Source organism: Strigops habroptila, chromosome 11 (genome assembly GCF_004027225.2).
Source record: "Strigops habroptila isolate Jane chromosome 11, bStrHab1.2.pri, whole genome shotgun sequence".
NCBI lineage: Eukaryota > Metazoa > Chordata > Aves > Psittaciformes > Psittacidae > Strigops > Strigops habroptila.
The window spans coordinates 11,995,842-12,017,181 of record NC_046360.1 but is presented as its reverse complement, the minus strand read 5'-3'; the positions used below and the strand labels follow the sequence as shown (position 1 = coordinate 12,017,181).

The window sequence follows — 21,340 nt, the reverse complement described above, 5'->3', positions numbered from 1 at the left end:
AGGCAGGAGGGGAGTAAGTGTCCTTACAAGTTACAGCACCGTCCTTATCCTGGGCGGGAGAGGTCTGCATCCTGTAATCCCGGCTTCTCATGGCAGATGGGGCCATCCTGGTGGCAAAACGGGACAACGCGGTCTCCGGAGGTCGGGGCAAAGCCCCTTTATCCCGAAGCCTGGTTCAGAGAGCTCGGCTCAAGCCGCCGTGGCCGGGTCTCGAACCGGGGTCCCCACCCTTCCCACTCCCTTACACACACCCCACCACCCCTACAAAGGACCCCTTTTAGGTGCCCGCCGCATTCGCCGGGCTGCGGCGCTCCGGAAGCGGAAGCGTCGGCGCGGGTCCCGGCGGCGTTACCGGAGCGCCGGCCCCGCGGCGGCGGCCTCGTCCCGTCGCTATGAGCGCGGCCGGGCTGGTGTCCGCCACGCCGCCGGCCCCCGCCGCGCCCGGGGCGCCCGCCGCCGCCATGCCCCCCGGCCCCGACTACTACGAGGAGGAGGAGCTGGAGAGCGCCGAGGAGGAGGACGGCGAGCGGAGCGCTCGGGCCCGCGACTCCGATGAGGGTTGGTAGCGGGGCTGGGGCGTCCTGGCAGGGTGCGGGGTCGGTTCGGAGCAGCAGGAACACGCGAAGGAAACAAGGGCCTCTTAGGTTGCTGGGGTTCCCCGTGGGGGAGAACAGCAAAGCGGGTGCAGGGGTGGGATGGAAGCGGTTTCCCGGGTGAGGAAGAGGCAGCGAGCGAGGGGAGAGCGCTGAGGAGGCGGGACTGGGTGTGCGGGGCAGCAGGGGAGGGGAAACCCGGGGTGTGGAGCTTGAGGTGGAGGGAAGGAGGCAGTTAAGGTGTGCAGAGAAGGAAGGGAGTGCAAGAGGATGTTAGAGGGAAGAGAGGCTTTGTAGAAGAACCAGGACAGCGGTGCAGAAGAGGAAATGGAAGTGAAACCCGGAGTATCCTGGGGTGTAAGATGCATAAAATGGCAAATGAGAGACGAAGAACGGCCCATGGGCAGTGCCTGCTGCTCTGTCAGTCCTCCACCACGTCTGGGACATTCAGGAATGAAGTCCCAGAGCCAGACCTGTTGATCCTTCTGAAGGACAGCCGTGTGCAGCGCCATGGGGAATAAACCAAAGTCTTTTATGGTGACCTGAACATCTAAGTATTTTTCTGGTTTTGCAGCTAAAACTTTTTGGTTTATCTTTGCCGTATAAAATACAATTGTAATACATGTAAGTTTAAACCCATTTGTTCCTAGCTTCAAAAAAACCCAAGTAAGGTTTGATTTAAGGGGCCAGTTCCCCTTGTCCATGTTTAGGAAATGTAGCTGTAGTTCAGGCATTACAGCTGTGCCCTTCCTACCACAACTTCTCCAAGCTGGAGGCACAGACCTCTCCTTGGGGAGGAAAGGTAATTCATTCTTGGCTACCCATGTCTTATAAATAGAAGCCTGAAAAGGCCTAGCAGAAAGCAGTCCCATACTGGTCTAATTTTGTTGTAGTTTATGTTATCTATTCATAAAATTGGGGCTATCTTTATGGTAGTGCTTGTCTTTCTGTATAAATGTTGAAGGACTTCTGTGTGACATGTAGTTGAGAAGCCAAGTTCAGATCACAGCAAGTCACTTTGTTATCTTTAGTGAGACCTTTGTGGTCAGCCCTAACATCATCTAGTAGGAGTATGTTCAGTCAGGTTACGATGCAGAAGGAGTTACAGCTGTTTCAGTCATTGCCTTCCAGATATGTTGGGTGGAACTATAGGAAGAAGCCTATGAAATGTTTTTCAGAGTCTTCAGACTGTTTCTGTCTCACATTTGCATGTGTGAGCCTTAACATAGAACCTGCTGTCTTAAACCACAAAGAAATTGCCAGACTACCTTAAGCTGAAGTTGTTTAGACTCAGTGTAACAGTTCATTGCAGAACTACCTGAGGATTTAGCTTGGTTACCTTCCAGGAAAGACAAGAGATTCATTTCACTTCTGAATTCACCTCTCCAAAGGCCCATCTATCTGGTTGTGTATTTGAGGTTAAATTGCCTGAGGTTGGGGGAGTTTGTTTGTTTGTAAATAATTTACTACTTTGGGGTTTTTTTTAACAAGTCATTTCTTTACCTCATTTAGACACTGAGGATGCCAGTGAAACCGACCTGGCAAAACATGAGGAAGAGGACTTTGTAGAAATGAAAGAACAGTAAGTAACCCATTGTAATCAAAAGCAAGGTAATCTGTTTATTTGGTTGATGGGTTTTGATTTGGGTTTTGGTTTTTTTTTTAATACAGCTTTGCAAAGTTTTGGGCCAAGATTGAGGGTTTTTAAGTGCTTAGCCCAATGCAGTAGCTAACAAGTCCATATACTTGTGTATCTTCTCAGTTACTTTCTCTGTACTATATGTATTCAAGAAACTAAGTGCTGCTACTGTTTTGGACAAAGGAATAGAGTTTCTGGGAGCAGCTGAGTTTTGCTGCAAATGAATCCTGCTGCAGACACATCCTTTAAATAAAATAAAGTATCTACTTTATATAAGCCAAGCAAAAAGCAAGATGCCCTTTAAAACCCCTCAAACAATAGAATGCTGTCCAAGATGATGGGATTTTGGGAGACTTGAAATAGTTTCCCTTGATATTCAGGTGTATTTGCAGTATTTTGTGCTCTTGCTAGCTGGCAGAGGCATGTTTTTACACAGGTCAGGAAGACTTGGCCTGTGTTAAAGCACAGGTATGTGGTAAAGGAAACACAAGTTTGCAGCAGCACCAGGAGGAGACTTTGGGGTCTTTTATAATGTCAAGACCTACGTGAGAAAAAACCTTCTGTTTTATAAGTAGGGAGCTAACACACAAAATATTAAGACTTAACAAAGTGGCAGAATGATTCTGGTGTAAAGTTTCTGGCACCTCTAGATCTAAATGTTATTTTAGATGTCAACATTAAAAAAAATAAATAAAATCCTGTTTGACCCTGAACTGCTCCCGAAATAATTGGTTGGGTGCATTGTGAAACCAATGGGGTTGGCAGGGTTTGTAGATAGAATGTTAACCTTTAACTTGAATCATATTCTTTTAGTTGTTGTTTGTTTCCTGAAGTTCTCCTGAAAAGTTTTTAATTCCATGTAAACATGTTGTAACTTAATCAGATGGTGAAATAAGCTCTGTATGCTTGTTTCTCAAAGTAAAGCTGCATGCTGTCTCTCTTTGCAGGATGTATCAGGACAAACTGGCATCTCTTAAGAGGCAGTTACAACAACTGCAGGAAGGTGAGCTTTGAAGTCGGGAGCTTTTTTATTCCTAAATAGTTTTCAGCACTTTGCAAAGGTCATAGAAGGATGAGGGAGCTGAAAGATGGAAGCAGCATCCTTCACTGAATGATGGCTCTCTATCATGCTGCTGAGTGAAAAAATCATGGAATCATAGAAAGGTTTGGGTTGGAAAGGACCTTAAGATCAGTTCCAACCAATTCCAACCCCCTGCCATGGACAGGGACACCTTCCACTAGACTGTGTCATGAAGGCTCTGTCCAACCTGGCCTTGAACACTGCCAGGGATGGAGCATTTACCACTTCTTTGGACAACCTGTGCCAGCGCCTCACCACCCTCACAGGGAAGAACTTCTTCCTTATATCTAACCTGAACTTCCCCTGTTTAAGTTTGAACCCATCATCCCTTGTCCTATTGCTACAGTCCCTGATGAAGAGTCCCTCTCCAGCATCCTTGTAGGCCACCTTCAGATATTGGGCTGCCACTGTCAGCTAATGTCAGCTGCTTCCCATCCTTTTGCCCTCTAAACACTTGTAGTTAAGCCTCTGTATACTAAAGCGTTTCTTAAAAGGAGTAGTTCACTTTCTGAAACAAGAAACCAGGGAATGTGCTTATCAAAATAAGCTAACTAGAACTGTAGTTTTCTGATTCCAGACATTAGTATTTGTGTTTCAAGTGGCGTATGGCTCCTTGAGAAAATGTAATATTGCTTCCAACAAATTGATTTCAACTAGGTACTCTTCAGGAGTATCAGAAGAGAATGAAGAAGTTGGACCAGCAGTATAAAGAAAGGATACGAAATGCGGGTAAGCTGATTTTTGTTCTAAGATGCTGCACGCAAATGTAATGGGTTTTATAACACCTGAAGAAAAAGAATGGTAATTGTGTCCTTCAAAGAAAAGGAACTTAGCGGAACAAAGGGTTCTTCTGCTTCTGAGGGTATAGTGTAAGGGTTTTTGAGTGTACAAAGCATGACTGGATCTATCTCGATTGGTTTTTTTCCCTTCATCAGCGTTGTTTGACTGTTTCCTAAACACCGATAAAAAAGTTTTAGTCTTCATTTGTGTGAAAAAGCACAAGTAAAATGATTTTGTTTCTGTCTGGCACCATGCCTGGCCTACAGTCCCCTTCTTTAGCTTGTTCCTTTGTGCAGCTTGCCCAGAGCCTTCAGGTGGGCTGTTCCTTCCAGTGTGCAGGATGGAAGGTTAGGACTACATGCTTTCCCAAAGATTGGGTTTGTGCCCTGCGACAATGACTGCAGAGGTTTTGCTGCTGAAACTGTTAGTCTGTATAGCTGTGCCATTGACTGGGCTGCCTGCACTATGTGTTCTGCTCTGTTCCAGGAGCAGAGGCCTAAGTTAATTTTTAAAGTGCCTGACTCAGCCCTTCTGGGTAGCCTTATTGTGTTACTGCAGAGAAATGGCATAGAAATCAGATCCATTTGCTTACCCTCCCTCTTTCTTGATCTCTTTCCAGTAGGTTCTTATCTTGGATACCGAAGCAGGACCTTTTATAGAAGCTATTATGTAGAAAAAGGAAATGTAGCTGTTCCTCCTTTAGAAAAATGGGATGAATCCTGTAATGCCTGGGCCATTACTCTGGGAAATAGGACAGGGAGGCAGTGGCAGTTTTATGATACCTAACATATTCCAAGCTTGGAATAGTATCAATTGTGTCTTTCTAAAAGTGCTTGTGTTGGTAAAGGAGTTGCGTGAGGAATTGAAGTGAGTTGAACTATTTCTTGTTAACAGCAACCTGTCTTCTGAGATGAATTCCTGGTGCCCTAGAGCTGCATTCTAGCAAGATTGGGTTATTTTGATAAAATTAAGACTTAACTGCAAACTTGTATTTCTGGCTGGTAGACCAGTGCTGCAGCAGCGTATTTCTTCCACAGGAGGGCACATGAGGATCACTTTCTGCCTGGTGCTACAGGAAGAATGGTCTTTTTCTGTTCTTCCAAGGTTGAGCTTTTGGGTTTGTTTTGGTTTTGTTTGCTTGGGGTTTTGTGTGTGTGTTTGTGTTCTGGTTTTAGTGTGAATTTTGTTTGAGAATTCACAGATATAAAGCAACAGATTCAGATTTACCTGTATTTGATTACCTCCATAATACTGCTTCCATGCTCAATTTATAGAGCCTTTTGCGAACAAAGGTTTGATTTTTATTTGGCCATTATCATCTTTGGTCCCTATGATCTTGGTTTTTAAAGTTATATAGAAAAAGGCATAGTAGTACGGTGTTGCTACTGCAGCCTTTTGTAGTAGCAACAAGATACCTGAAGCCTGTGATCTTCACAGAAGTTTTTACTAGTTCAGGTTTTGCCAAAGTTTAATATGCTGGTGAAATATGGTGCCTTGGGGACTGATCAGGTGCCTTAGTTGGCTTTTCTTGCCACTATCTTGAATAAAAACTTTGTTTTGGGCATTATGTCCTTCAGGAAACACGAGAAGGGTCCCGTCCTTCTTAATTTCAAGTTGGTAGGAATTGCACATCCATCAGTAGCAGGACTATTTCACACCAGAAATCCATTTGCCTCATCCATAAGTATGACTTGAACTAATCATTGCCATGTGTTAGAACTTAACCTTCAGTGATATGTAACATTTTCCATGTTCTCTCAGGTATAAACAGCCTGAAATGAGGCATGAGTTGAGTAGATGAATCTTCCAGCAGCTGCAGGATGATTTCTGAACTGGTCATTGCTGAAATTCATGAAGTTGGCTTAAACTGATTTTTTTGCCAGCCACACATTCAGCTGCGTGTTTCAAGCTTGTGTCTGGGAAGTTTGTATCTAGTAATAACTGATTGTGATTAAACTGCAAGAAAGATGGACTATGTGCTTAGTACTGCTGGGAATAGTAGCTAAACTGAGTAGTGTGGAATAGTGCTGTATAAGCTTTGTGAATCTGCTTGACAATCAGTAGAAAATTTCAATTAGCAGTGTATTTTTGTGGGATTTTTTTAGTTACTTTATTTTCAGCATAAAACTGCCAAGTGAGAGGTTGGATGAATACATACTCAATTTGGTTCAGTGCCTCTCTTGGCTGTGATATTCAATGACTTAAAATATTAGGGAAGTCATTTTGTGCATCTTTGAAGATAACAAATAACGTCTGTCTTGTTTTTCAGAACTGTTCCTCCAGCTGGAAGTAAGTACCCTTAATTTATCAAAATCAATATTATCTAGATGGAAGAGATATCAACCTCCTATTTCATCAACTAGTAGTTCCCAGAAGGCTTAAATCTTCCTCTAGCTAGCACTGTTGCTCTTGCCATCTAGTACAGCCTACTTCCGATATTACCATGGGTAACTTCGGGAGTTTCTCATTAAAATAGAATGAAAAGCAGTATTTGCTTTTGGGCCATTGTGTGCTGGCTGTGCATGTGGCTTGTTTCAGGTGATAAATGCTGTCTATAAATGTGAAGAGCTCTCTGCTAGAGGCTCTATGTTATGCAATATTGAAATGTTTTCTCCTTAAAATAATTCATTTGCCAGTATAGCCCTGCTCACTTAGTCATTTTTAGATGGTTTTCTGTTGATTATGAATATTGATAATCTTTAGAACTGGCTACAGTTCTGAACTGAAAAGCTAATCAATAGAGCAGTTGAAAGAAGCTGTTGTGATATCATTAACTTGTCATTGGTTCCTTAGTTAACCTTTTTGTTCGTTTGGTTCGCATTAGACAGATCAGGTGGAGAAGAATTATGTCAAGGAAAAGAAGGCAGCAGCAAAGGAGTTTGAAGATAAGAAAATTGAGCTTAAGGAAAACCTGATTGCAGAGTTGGAAGAGAAAAAGAAGATGATTGAGAATGAAAAGCTAACCATGGAATTAACGGGAGGTAAAAACAAGAGAGACTTCTGTCTTTTGTCTTGTCCACCCTGCTACTGCTTAGAAAAGAAAGATATCAGGGTAGCAATGCTGGTTTATACAGGCAGCTAGTGTGAAGGCTTTAAAGGTTCTCCAGATTGGGATTCGACTAGATTTTGCCTTTGGAAATGGGCATACCAGTGTTTTAAGAGCCTAAAGGAATTCAGTTTCTCTGTCAGCTGTTAACATCAGGATTTGGATTTGCAGAGTCAAAGGGAGACTGAGGAGGGCTAAAAGAAGTATTTAGTAGTCTGATTTCCTTTAGAAAGTTTTGATGAATCTCTGGAATCTTGAAGTTCTGCAAATTTTTAGCAGTAAATGTGAGACACTCAAGCTCTAGGGGTTTTTTTGTGGCTTTTTTGAAAGCTTGTTAAGTGCTGACTTTCAGCTGGCTTGTCACAATTTTAAGATACAGGATGCTAAGGTAGAGAAGAAAATTGATCTCTGCCTTATTCACATTTTAAGCAATATAGGTAACTGCTTTGACAACTCATTTGAAACTCATTTTTAAAAAGGAGAAAAATCCTTTTTGACTTGGTTGTGTATCACCTTGAGTACATGCTTTAAACCCCTCTTCTTAGGCTCTTGTAAGTTGGTCTTAACAGGTGGGGAGAGTGGCTTATGTTCCTCAACTCAACACAGTGAGTTACATTTCTAGTGTCTTGCAGGGCTGTTAATGTTCAGTGGTTTTCAAATTCAAGTTTGAATCCTAGAGATAAGGTTTCCTTTGGCATACACTTAGTTGCACTTCATCTTATTATTTTTTAAAGCTTTTATTGTGGTATTTGTTCCCTTGATGTGTAGTGTGGTCATTCTTGTTCACCGTTGCCGTAAGGAAAAAAGCAATTTGCTGTATTTTGAACGTGTATAGTTGCTCAAAGTTTCAGCGTCTAGAGGGAGCCAAAGAGGCTTCATAGACAAGAGCTGCTTAGGATGTGATTCAGGTGTATTTAAAGGCGAGCAAATACTTCTCAGCACATAGAGAGGTGAGATGATGTGTTTAACATTTAAGATGTGGTCTCTTGGTTGCCAATTGAAGATATCTTCATAAATTAAGGAATGATTTGTGAGGGTTGAAGTAGCTCAGTTAAGACTGCCTTGTAGACATTTGGACAAACTGTAATTTCACTTAATTACTTGGTGATGAGGCTTGTGTTTCAATGTTAAACAGATGTTTTCTTCTTTCCCAGTGCATATGCTACAGTTTAGTTCCTGTCAACTGCTGCTCTGCATGTTATTAATTAGCTCCATTTCATTAATCATAATTTGAAACATTTTCAGATTATCTGAATTTAAATATTATTTGTGTTTAAAATGACTCCAGCAGACTTGTCTCAGGGTTGAAGGCAGTAATTATCTATATTCCTTGGGTAAAAAGCTAGTTTTCCAGCTTGAAGACAAGCAAAAGAGCAATGGATTTGTAGCTAATGTTTTCCATGCTAATAACTTTCAAAGTTTTGTTAGCAAAGGACTCCATGAACTTTGCCTTCTAAATGATGTGTTCAAAAGCAGATAGTAACTTAACCTTAAAGAAATTTGCCCTGAATCCTTGTAGCATCATCATGCTCTTTATCTGCACCTGAAGCAGCTGTAAATGAGAGCTGTAACTGTGGCATTGCAATGGTGTTACTGAACAGTGACCTAATGTGAAAGAGAACTTGTGTTTGCTGTCAGCAGTTCCGGCCTGGGTGCTGGAAGCTATCACAAAAGTAAAAAATCAATTTTCTGTATGAAAGAGGAAAGATTTATTTTCCTAGTGCCTTGTGTAGAAAGCTGCTGCTTCTTAGTCCCTTCCCTCTGGTCTTACCAGCTCTCCAACTTCATTACTCTACAGATTCAATGGAAGTGAAGCCCATTATGACGAGGAAACTGAGGCGGCGACCAAATGATCCAGTTCCTATCCCAGACAAGAGGAGGAAACCTGCCCCTGATATCCTTTCACAGTGCCACTGGAGGCTGTTGTACTGCACCTCTGTTTTGTACAGGAAGGAAAATGAAATTAGGTGCTTGGATCAGATTTTAATCCAGGAAGTACTGAAGCACAATTTGTCCTGTATAATGTGTGATAAACTACTATAACAGAACCAGTCTTTGGAGATCACTTGGTATCCTCATTTAAACTTCACAGTGTCATGAGGTAATTTATTTTATTAGGTGTTTTTTTTTGTTATTGTTAGTGAGAATACTTTCAATTCTTCAGGCAATTCTTTTCACAAAGGAAAAACTTTTAAAGAGCATTATACATAAATGGTGAGGTAATGGATTCCATAGATAGTAAATGGCTTTTTACATGAGCCAAAGCTTTTCTCATTTCAAGATGTGACGAAATGTGTGCCAGAAAGCTCATATTTGTCATATCAAACTGGTTTTTCCATTACTGTAAAGGCTTCAGATCTCTAATCCAGAGAGATGCATAGCAAAGGCAAGGACTACTAGCTTTGTTCTTTGAATAAAGAAAGATGAAAATCCATCTTGGTTTTATATATCATGCATAAGAGAGAAACACGTATGTGTAATCCTGCTGCCTTATTGCATGTTTCTTAGAAGTAAAATGTTCCTTAGCTTCTGGAGGTATGTTTTTAGCTCCCCTGTGATGCTAGGCACTTTTTCTCTTTGTATTTTAAATTCACCTGGAAAGGAAGGCAATGGTATTTGCATTGCAAAGGCTTATTATTAGCTTCCAAACTTGTATGGCTTAAATCAGATTAAAAAAACCTTATCTTGCAACTTCTGAGTGATTCCCATTTTCTGAAGGCAATATCACACCTTGAACTCTATCGTTCTTGTGGTGTGCTCACAAGCATCTCCACTTTTAATTAACCTCTTTCTGGTTGGAGATTCTGTTCACTCTTTCAGGAAAAACAAAAATCTATTTAGTAGTGCCCCTATTTCATCCAAAATAAATGAGTTTCCCAGTGAACATGACTTCGTGATGGAGCATGATACAGCAGCCACAGTATGAAACAACGTCTGCCTTTCCTCACTGGGGAGAGGATTAAAGTCTATCAAAACTAAAAGCCTTAAAATGCAGCCCAGCAATTGTTAACTTTAATACTTTGAAAACTTTTAACTTAAGGGCATTTTGAAGAAACACTGTAGGTTAAAGCTGGAGGGAGGGTCCACTGCTGGGTGGTGTTTTCCTTCTGTGTACTTAGGTTTTTCTAGTGTGGAAGTGACAGAAGAACAATAGACGAAGGGAGTAGGAAGATGTGAGTGTACAACTACACAAAATGCCAGCAGAGCTCTAATAAGGCTCTAATACAATAAGTTCTGTGTTCTGACATTTTGGGTTTGTTTTCAGGTCAATGGTAGACTCCCATTCATCCTCATCCACACAAGGATGTGTTTCGTGCCTGGCTTTATTTTCTGGTTCTTATTTTCTGGTGGATCTTTCCCCTCTTTCCCTATCTCTTTCTTTCTGCATACTGAGTTGCAAAATGCTAAGTTTCTTTTCCCAGGTTTGGGTGGGATTTGGCTTCATTGGACAAAGTCCAATGTTCTGTTCCAGCAAGTCTGTTCTGTTCCAGCTCCCACATTGTTCTCTGCAGAAATGCAAGAGGAAACCCATGGAAAACACTAGTGATGATGCCTCCATGAAGTAAATGTCAATGCACTAAAGGTTTTCCATTGATGGTTATGTCTGAATAAGTTAAAATGATTTTGCACTCTATTTGCTGTTAAATATGAAACTCTGCAGAGATGAACTTTTATTAACTCATATGACAAAAAAAACCTCAAATATGGCACTTATTAAAATCTTATGCAACTTTAGAAAATCCTTTTGGCTTACGTTTAGTCAAGCGAAGTGAATGTTGTTGACCTTTAATTTTAACCTTGCTTGTCAAGAGCTTATGGGAACCTTAATTTTGGATACCTCAGCTAAATTACTTGTTGACTGATGAGCAAATAATGGAGGACCTGAGAACACTGAACAAGGTAGGGCTTATGGCTTGATTTGGATTTCTTTGTTTGAAAGAGAAGGCTGATGCCCTACCCTGAAGAGAACAGAGCTTTCTGGTTTGTGTTCCTCCTTGAGATGTGGGACTTTTTCATCCCAGTAGGCTTTCGAAGTAACAATAAAGGTTTAGCAAGATGGTATCTCCTCCCTTTTACTGTAAGAGGCTTAATTAACCTAATTAAAATGACTGTCATCTAAAAATGTTACCTTTTGTCTGAACCAAATGATGAGCTGCCTTAAGGAGCTTCTTCCTCCGCATGGCTGAGCTGATGTTGCTGTGTTTCTCTGCGAGATCAGAGGCTGCCTTTGTTCCAGGCCTCAGTGTGGGATGGGTTTTCCTGTTTTCCTTTTTCTCCCCCCTGTTACAATACTTCAGCAAACTGCATTGGGTGCAGTTGATAGTTTTTCTAGATTGGATTAACTTATTGCTTTCTTGCTAACCACTTTAAGGCTTATCTAATTTCTCCTAATAGAGGCATTTGAGGATGGTGGTGGAGCATGTGCTTTGTGCCAGCTGTTGAGGTCTCTCTAGTGATTTATCTCCTGTATTTCATGTACCCTGAGAAATGTTGGATCATGTTAATAAATCGTGTTAGATGGGTTTGGTTTTGTCTTTAGTGGATTATCTGAATCCTCTGAAGTTCAGTTTGTAGACCTTTTGTATCATGATACTGATTATCTACACCTCTGGCCGTTCACAGTATGTGCTGTTCTGTGTTATGTCATTTAATGGTACATTTTAAAAAGCATTTAAGGCTATCTGAAATTGTTACTGCAGACTTGTATGGCTCACATCAGATCTCTAACACTTCTTTGCTCTCTTTCCATGTAGCTTAAATCACCCAAGAGACCAGGTGAGTTAGCAGTTGCATTGGAACTTGTTCACAGTTGAACAATTATATTGTGGGCTGTTTGACTATATAATTGCTGACTGTGGAATTTGACTGTATAATTGTTTTGACTGTGTAATTGCTGTTCTTTGTGTAGCTACTGCAGCAAATGGATGCTGTGTGAAGTCTCTTCTGTTCTGAAGCTTGTCAGGTTTGGGAAGGGAGGCATGTGTATCTTTCAGTGGCTGAAACACTTGGGCATGGAACAATCTGTGTAGAGAGTTTCCATTATATTTGGATGCATCTGGGCAGCTTACCTGCTGGTCAGGTAGATGGAGGGATTGAGAACTTTGGGTTTCGTGCCTTTAGCTCTCTATATGTGTCTGTACACTATTTCAGGAGGGTGGTACTGACTTGCCTAAGTAAGTCCGACCCTATGTAACTACTATAGATGAGAATTAAAAGCAAGGTTATCTATCACCTCCCTATCAACATTTTTTTTCAGATAAATGTTATATTACAATGACTATTATCATTTGTATATTTGAGGCAGAGTTGGGATGAAGTATTCATCCTAATAGAGAATATTTCTCTGATGGAAAATTTATGGCTTTCTATGCTTATTATTTCTGCTTAATGTGACCTTATTAATGGCAGTTCTGCAGTCAGATGTGCTGCTTGTGTGGTGGTCTTTAAACACAGTCTCTCTCCTGTTCTCAGCCTCTCCCTCCTCTCCTGAACATCTTCCAGCTACACCAGCAGAGTCTCCAGCCCAGCGGTTTGAGGCCCGGATAGAAGATGGAAAACTCTACTATGATAAGAGATGGTAAGTTCTGGCTTATCAGTCTGAGTGTTGTGTAGTGAGGAGACACAGACTGCAGAGAGAAATTGCTTTAATAAAAGCATTTGAGGACAAAATGCTTTTGGGCAGAGGCTAGCCATTTCCTCCGAGGGCTAATCATTTTGACTTTGGTAAATCAGAAGTGATAATGGAGTGTTTAGACCTCACAGACTTTCAGGGATAACTACAGGCTTGAATAAAAGGAGACTTAAATCTTTCCCATGGAGTCAGTGGTGCTTGGGAAATGTTTTTGTCAAACTTGATCTTAGGTGAGAGAGGTACCAGCAGACACGGTGCAATGTAGCAGTGAAGCCACTCAGCTATGTTACAGATACTTTGATTGCAGGTACAGTGATGTATTTGCAGTCCTGGTGCTCAGTTTTATAGAACACCGGCCCATTGTTCCACGAGGTGGCAGAAGAAATGTCATGCGCCAGCTGAGCAGAATGAAAAATGTTTCTAATAAATCCAAATAACCTTTAAAGATCAAACCCATGTGGGAGAAGCAACTTCAGAAATGCTGGCTGGATTTAGCTTTGTGAAACGTTATGGGCATATAGCTGTGCAAGCCTCACAAAATGCAAGGAAAACTGTAGTTTCTGCAGAGAAATCTTAGTAGGTTTTAAACTTGAGACATGCAAAACTGGATCATCAAGGGGACAATGTAGTACTGCTTGAGCAGAAAGCCATTTGCAAGTTGTATGTTTATTTGTAGCTTACTTTAGTGTTCTAGTGGCCCAAAATAAGAAGTGACAAGCCTGTAATTGTATCACAGGCTATGGTAGGTGTGAAGCTTGTTTTCTACACAACAGCCATCTTGTACCTTTGGTCAGTTTTTCCTTCTCCTAATCTGATAGCGAAGTTTCATCGAGGGCTCAATGTATACAGCTCTGAGAGAAGCTGCTGCATGGAGCTTAGACTTCCACGAAGCATAAAGCAGACATGAGCTGAACAGGTTGCTTGTTTCACAAATTCATGAAGTTTTTTAGCTTTCATACATTTGTGTGTGTGCATAAGGTGATTTAAATGACTAAGCTGTTCCTTAGAACTTTTGGGCATGTGCAGTACTGAAAAGTGTTGCATAAGTAAAAAATGAATCTAATTTAAAAAGAAAAGGAAAGATGGAATCTGAGGTAACCTGTCAGTAAAGCTCCCACCAAGTTCAAACCTGAGAGAGCTTCACTGAGCCCACATGAATCTCAAAAGCACCACCTCTCTCTGAAAGGTATCTAGTTGGAACATAAACCACATGACAGTTATTTTCACCTTGCTGAATTCAGTTGTCATGGGAGGTCTCAGTGTCAGAAATTCCAGTCATGACCTTTCCTGTCTGCCTTGTTCTCAAGCTGGTTTAAGATAAGTATTTTACCTTTTTTTTTTTGGCTGTAATAATCTTGCTTAGATTATTTTTGATTGATAGCAATAGTACTTGTGCAAAGTAGCTGGTAGTTTAAAATAATGAAGTAACTCTTGATAGTGGGAGGGTAATTTTTACTAAGGTGTATTAAGACTAACTGCTGGCATGCACCAGCAATACTAAAACTGACAGCTCAGGAGTGACTGCTTCCTGTTAGCCATAAAGGACCATTATCTCAAAGCAGTGAACGTTTAAGGCTAGTAATGGGCTCCCCAAAGTCTTGCAGAGACATTTCACAAACATGTTTCCAAAGTGGAGGGGGAGTTTCAGATGGATGTGGAATTAGACTTGAGGTTTTTTATCCTCAGTTTGCTCCATGCCCCCCATCAGATCCTGAAATACAGTTCACTACCTTTTTGCTTTTAGCTTTGTCTGCATACACTAATGCAGAGTGATTTCTTTCAGTCTTCTGAGGGAGATGCAGTTGAAAATCTTGGTCTTTCAATAAAATATTTTGCAGCAGAAAGTGGAATTATTCCTGCTTGCCTCAGTATTGCAGTGCATTTTATCTACTGCAAAAGCAAGAGTTGCTTGGCACTTTCCTGCTCTTGAAAGCCAACTGCAATTCCATTACATTTTTCATCTGCAGTATTCTCCTTAGTTCTGCTCCTCTGTACCCCTTGTATATAGAAACATGGCAAAAGGCTGAGACAAGAGCGTGCCACTGAAGTGTACCAGGCTACTGTACCTTCAGCTGGCTCATCTCTGTGTGCACAGAGACACCCGAGACAACTTTTCAATGAAAAAGTGCTGAACTAACTTGTTACCTTGCCTCTGCTGTCCACAGTTAACACAGATTTACTGAGGGATGGTAACTTGTAATGTGAGGTCCTGCACTAACGTTGGAATTCACTGGTAATAAGAAATCGGAAGAAACAGCTTTGAGTGGAAGAATTGCTTCATTAACTGTGCAGGCACAGATAACACTGGAGAGTTGTCATTTGTAGTGGTATCTTCTGCACTCAGTAGGTTGTGCACTGATGGTATCAAGATCATCAATTCTCCCTGCTTAAGCACACACAGCATGGTGTAAGACACTGCTGGACTGAGACTTTATGTCTTATCTTAGTGAGGCCTGGATGTTGTAGTAGTTTAAACCATTCTTTAAGATCCATTAATTACATCTGGGCTCAGCAAACTGAGATTTTTGGCTTGGGTGATCATTGCTATTGCATTGCCCTGAATCCCACTGACATTCTTTCTGTTAAAATAAGGGAGAAGGGGTTGTGGTTGGGCACAAGTGTCTAAAAGAAGCAGGATTGGGGAGGTTTCTTCATTACCTTGCCCAGCCTGTTGTAATTAGTATGTTTGGAAGGCTGAAAGCTGCCTCTATCCTTCTTGTTACTGGCAAGCAGTGTGAGTAGATGAGCCAGTAGGAAGAGATTGTGGAATAAACTATTGGAAGAATTCCATATTTACAGTATGTTTTTTGTAGAAATAATGGTAAAGATTATGCAAATCTGTGCATTTTGACAAATGGCTTTAAGCCAATCAGACTGCAGGGAGTTGCATACTGAGTAGTTGCTGAGGGGGAATATGTGTACAGTGACTCTGCAACTTGGATTGCCCAGTTAAATATGAAGCACATCATGATTTGGGTAAAGGTGGAAATATGCTTTTATAACTATAAAGCATTTTGGTGCTGCGTTGGTTAAGATTATTTGCTTGCAAGTAACTTGTTTCAGTGCAATTAGTTCTGCCTATGGAACAGAATAAACTGAAACTGGGCAGTTTTGTCCAGCATGCTTTGCACACACCAATAAAGACACGGTCTGTGGAGAAGGCAAGACTGTGAAATCAAGTGATTCAAGGTTTTTCCTTTGTTTTATACAAAGTTAACACCAAAAGAAATATATACCAGGGGAAAAAATGAATATGCTTAGACACAGCCTTGTCATGGCAGGCATGTACAGATTCTTTACCTACCCATCACTTACATTTTGGGTGTTTTCACAAAATATAACAGTATTACAAACTTGAGGTCTCTGTTTAAACAATACATAGACTTCATTGATGGAGTAAATTCATTTTGGTGGTGGTGCACTAGTAACAGTGTTGGGGAATGTGGGTAACTTTCGAGCATCTGTGATATGCTCTGTCTTATTAGGCATAATATGGAGTTGCCTTCTAAAATCTGTTCTTGCCTTCTAAAATCTGTTCTGAGATATGAAAGGCCAGTTTGATTTACTCTTGAAACATGGGCTTATTGTCAGTGAGTGTTCTCTTGTTGTGGGGTTTGGGGCTCTGCCCCTCTTTCAATGTGAAATGTTTTCAGTAATTGCATATAGAATGGACTGTGAATTGAGAGCTTCATGCATTTCAAAGTATCATTTAAATGCAAAGTGTGTGTAGAATCGGACCACTCGCTATGTTGTGAAGATGGGGAAAGTGGTGTGGAAAGACAGACTTCATATTTACTCTATCCAAATGCTTGTAGAATCCTAGCTTTATCAATCTTACTAGTGATTCTTTTCTCAGTTTTTAGACAACTAATGGTTTCATGTGTTTTCTTTATTTTTTCTATTTATTCTTTCTTTTTGCAGGTACCACAAGAGCCAGGCCATTTACCTGGAGTCTAAAGAGAACACTAAGATCAGCTGTGTGATCAGTTCTGTGGGTGCCAATGAGGTAGTGGGCTGCTTTGGTTTTCATGGGGGTGGGAAAAGGTGTGGGTCAGTGTGGGCAGGTAGTTAAGTACAAAGATGAAATCAGTATTAGTTTCAGAAAAGATGTAGCTGTCTGGTGTGTAAAGAAGCTAAATCCAAGGTAAAACCAAGCTGAGCAATCTCTTCTTGAGATCATAAGAGACTTGCTTTCTTTCTAAAGAGTGATCTTACACTTTGCAAGTAGTAGTTTGGCAGGCAGGAAAGATGGGGAGAACTGACGCGTTGCATTTCATTGGCACTACATTCCATCAGTTCCATTTCCATTAATTCAAGAACATACAGTTGTTATTAATACAAAAATAATAAAATAAAAGAATACCCTATTGTGAGTTCAGAAGAGGATTAGGAAAAATGTTGTCACCAAATGTAGTTGTTACAAGTAGAGAAAATTCTTCCTTTTACATGTGTCGTAAGCTGGCAGTGTTTATCACCTACTTGGGAGCTAGGGCAGGTGAGTCATTGCTCTGAGACAATTGCCTTGTGGCTAGTGATTAAAGCTTAGAAGAGCAGGTGAAGGGAGGTGTGTGCCCAAAATTGATGTGAATCTTGCTGCAAAAGCAGCTCAGTCCTCAAGCAGTGCATCAGTCAGGCAAAGGGAGCAGTTTCTTTGCTTGCAGATTCCAGACGCTTCAAGGAAAGAGATGGTAGACTTGAATGCACTTCTCTTCAATCAGCCAGTAAAGTAACTTTAATTTGTTTTGGCAGCTAAGGGAAAATATTTTCTTTTCATCAAAATGAGTTGCATATGGGCTATGCTTTGTACCACAACTGTTCCCCTTGCAGTAACAGTTGTTATGCTCAATGCTTGGTTATTTATGTAAAGTAGTAGTGGCGTGCTAATGGATGTGTTAAAGATGTAGTACTCCTAATTGGATAAAAGTTATCACTGTTAATTTACAACATGAAAACTCCATCTTTTAGGAGCATCTTACCTGAAAACTGAGGGGAATGCAATCTGTTAATTAGCATTGCATTAATTCCTCTTTATAGTGGGACAGTCTGTTTGGTGGTACAGTGAAAGACTGTACCTGGTGGTTGTTCTGTACAGTTGCTCAGTGTTCGTAGGTTCTGGAATTCTGGTTAGTAAAGCATACCAAAATCTTGGAAGTGCTGCAGTAGAGAGATGATTATCAATGACTGTGGATTTTGATTGCTCTGGGGACATAACTGAAGTACAAATGCAGGCAAATATTAAATGTGTTAAGGGCTTTGTTTGGTGAAGTCAATTTATAATTAAAATAGTAGAGTTAAATCAAATCTACTGTGTCAGGCCTGTAGCAAATATATCTAGGTAGATCCGAATATATCTAAAAAATCCCCAAATCACATGCCAACATTAACTTTATAATTCTTTGCAGTAGGAAGTACTGGAAACTAAAATACTTCTTCCACGCAGGTGTTAAAAAGAAAAAGGCCCTTTTATCTTAAGATAAAATTTTTTCAATACACTGTGAGAAATGCTTCACCGAACAAAATCAGAATAAGCTTTTCATTTGACTAATAGTGACTTGTCTGGGCAAATCCCGGGATAGATAATTTTATGATCTGTGGATCTAGAGAGACTTATTCTTGATTAGGTGAAGCTTAATGCCAGAGTTCTGTTGCGAACTGTAGCAGAAGGAAACCTGCTTTTCTGTTGGTTCTGTGGTGCTTGGAAAGAGTAATATTTCTTGATGACTGTTTGGAGCAGGAAGTTAAGGTGATAAAGTTAGAAACCTTATTTGGTTTTCTACTCAGGTTGCAAATGCCTCATGTGGAAGGGAGAAGGGATAAGGCTAAATCATCTGGGCACCCTGAGTAAGAGAGGTGTTCAGATCTGACAATAAGAATACCTGGACTTATTTGTGTCTTGCTTACTGTGGATTTTCTCCTTTTCTCCCCACGATGTATCTCCCTGCTGCCTTTATCCCCCCCTCCTTTTTTTTCATGCAGATCTGGGTGAGGAAAACCAGTGACAGCACAAAGATGAGGATCTATCTGGGACAGCTGCAGCGGGGAGTTTTTGTCATTCGTCGACGATCGGCTGCATGACTCTGCTCTTCCTTGGTCTTTTCTTTTTTAACCAATAGACAAACCTCTGATGGGAAATGGCAGTCTGTCCACTCAGCAGCAGAGGACACTGTCACGACCTCTTACAAGACAGTTTGTGGCTGGCCACATAATCCCCAGTAGTCCTTAAATCTTTAGTGGTACAAAAGCACTGCCCTGGACTCTTGTCTGGATTTAGCATCAAGCTTCTGTACGCTTTCTTTATATTTGGGCTATTTAAGAAGACTTTGCATCATACTTTTTTCAGCATTGTTTCATGGTGCACAGATGGGACTCGTATGCTGAAAACATCACATTTATGTTTTGAATCAGACCATGGAAGAAGCTTTGCTTGTCAAGACCTGCGGTTATTCATTGTTTTGGGGTTTATTATTCTTCAGGGCTCAGGATGTTGGGCAAAAGGAGATTAATCTTACCAGGTTTCAGCTGCAGCTGAGATGCATCCATAATACCTGTATCTGACATCAGCTTTATTGGATGAACTGTTCAAAGACTTGAGTGCTGAGGCTGCTTTAGGAGAGTGTGAACAGCTTAGAACTGCTGCAAATCCAGTTGATTATAGTGTAGTTAAGCAGCCACATGTGGTTAATCAGAAGCTTCTGTTTCTCTCGCATTAAAAAACCCTTCAATGAACAAGCAAAGAGTATGCCTGTTTGCTGAAGTCAGTTACCTGAAATAGGCAGATGAGTGTAAACCAAAAGATTAGTTGACTGGACTTTGCAGATAGCGAGACTGTATGAACTATATGGGTGAGTATTATCATTCACATATGTAGAGAGATGAAAGGTAAATTCCACTTTCCTCACCGATGCTTAGAGTTAACAGGTTATGCTGTAATCCTGCTGACAGAAGATACCAGATCTGTTGCATCTTCCAAAGAAGCCTGCTACAAAGTAGGAAGCAGCATTGACATGCTTTTGGTGTGTAGCTGAAACCTTCATTCCCTAAAATGCCACACAAAGGTTTCCCTTTGAAGGGTATTTTAAATACTGAAGATAACCCTGGTTTTACACTTGCCCTCCAATAGCACGAGTGAAAACACTCAACTAGTGATGTTAATGTACTCCCCAGGTGTTCAAAGATCTGACTTTGGCATTCCTTCATTATTCCCACTCTTTTGCTGACAGCTGAATCCACCAATACCATGTGTGACTGCATTGGCACGAGGGACACAGTGCACTCACTGGCGGTGTTGTCACATCTTTGCCTTCTGTGCAAAAGAACTTTGTGCTCCTTTTGATTCCTGGGCAAGAAACTGTAATTTCTGGCTTTATCAACATGTGTCACTTTGAGGCATTTTTTGGTTTGTTCAGTGTCAGTCGAGCCTTTCTTTCCTATCTGGATAAGTGGAGTATTTTAAATGACTGCTTCCATTTGTTTTCCTTTACTGCAGTTGGGTGGCAGTCACATGCCAATAACTGATGCATGTACGTGGATCTGGAGTGGAGTGTTATGGCTGAGTTTCTGATGTGTTGCCTTTGCAGCTGAGACACCTATTTTTACTGTGTTTAGAGTTTCAACTGTATCTGAAGCTTTGATGAGGAAAGGAGAGGGTGTCTCTTTCCCACCCCTTGAAAATGTGCCACCTTTGCTGCAACGTTAGTCAGGTGGAAAGCAGCAGGCTGTGTTTTGTCAAGTTAACAGCATACTTAATGTGACTTCACATTCTCTGCACGTGTGACAGGTTTTTAACAAGGTGATGATGTACCAAACGGGATTTGTCACTGAGCCTTAAAACGAACATCATAGTTCTTATAATAAAAAGTGCTAAGTAAATAGCAGGATTTACTTTCCTCCCTGTATCATTTTATCAATCTATATGTTTGGGGAAGCAGCTTGTTCAGTGTTGGGATGATGCCTTGCCAGCCTGGTGATCTCTGCTGTCTGTGGTGATGTCTGGTTTGGGGTAACTTTAAAGGTATTGGTAGAAGTGTGGAAGTGCAGCAGCTCTCTTCAAGCCAAGCGAGGGATAGATGCATGTTGTGTAAGCTTAATTGTATAGCTTCAACACCACATCTTAATGTGGATCAACATCGTCTGCTCACCATCCCTATTCCTTGGCAGGAGGGGGGAAAGAATAGCTGCTGTCGCAGCCAAAAGCCTGTCTTTCCATCAGCTGTCGTCTTACCTTGCAGGCGTTGGAAGGGGAGATGGGGTGGGACACGCATTTCTTGTTCATGTCATAATCAGAATTTAGGACATCTTGAAAGTGAACACCTATGAGACCGTTGCACCATTTCCCACTTCCGTAACTCGGCTGTGGACCCTCAGCTGCTGAGAAAGTTCCTGTCATCGTAAGGAGTCATCTTGTATTGTTGCAGATGATCAAGGTGCGTGCAAGCGGACGTGGGAGGAAACAAGCTGAGAAAGAATGAGGCCAGTGAGCGGTCAGGGTGGGAAGGAAGAAATTGAAGTGTACTGTTGTAGTGACTGGGGAGAGGGGTTAGGTAAAGTGATACTGATTGAGGGCACTGCT

General features: G+C 41.2%; 1 protein-coding gene across 1 annotated transcript; it reads left to right on the top strand.

The window, feature by feature from the left end:
• Nucleotides 1-304: 304 nt before the first annotated feature.
• SUDS3 (SDS3 homolog, SIN3A corepressor complex component) lies at nucleotides 305-20,648 on the top strand. Its single transcript, XM_030501336.2, has 12 exons — nucleotides 305-558; nucleotides 2,106-2,175; nucleotides 3,180-3,235; nucleotides 3,971-4,042; nucleotides 6,363-6,382; nucleotides 6,918-7,074; nucleotides 8,938-9,033; nucleotides 10,978-11,039; nucleotides 11,894-11,915; nucleotides 12,612-12,717; nucleotides 16,693-16,777; nucleotides 18,748-20,648. Exons 1-12 carry the CDS (start codon nucleotides 393-395, stop codon nucleotides 18,844-18,846), a joined length of 1,011 nt encoding a protein of 336 aa, XP_030357196.1. The 5' UTR covers nucleotides 305-392; the 3' UTR covers nucleotides 18,847-20,648.
• The last annotated feature ends 692 nt before the right edge of the window (nucleotides 20,649-21,340 follow it).

Excerpts from the sequence above, each read along its gene's own strand:
- SUDS3 (XM_030501336.2), top strand. The coding sequence starts at position 393 with ATGAGCGCGGCCGGGCTGGTGTCCGCCACGCCGCCGGCCCCCGCCGCG. Across the intron at positions 6,383-6,917 it reads AACTGTTCCTCCAGCTGGAA|ACAGATCAGGTGGAGAAGAA; the intron begins GTAAGTACCCTT and ends GGTTCGCATTAG. Across the intron at positions 12,718-16,692 it reads CTCTACTATGATAAGAGATG|GTACCACAAGAGCCAGGCCA; the intron begins GTAAGTTCTGGC and ends TTCTTTTTGCAG.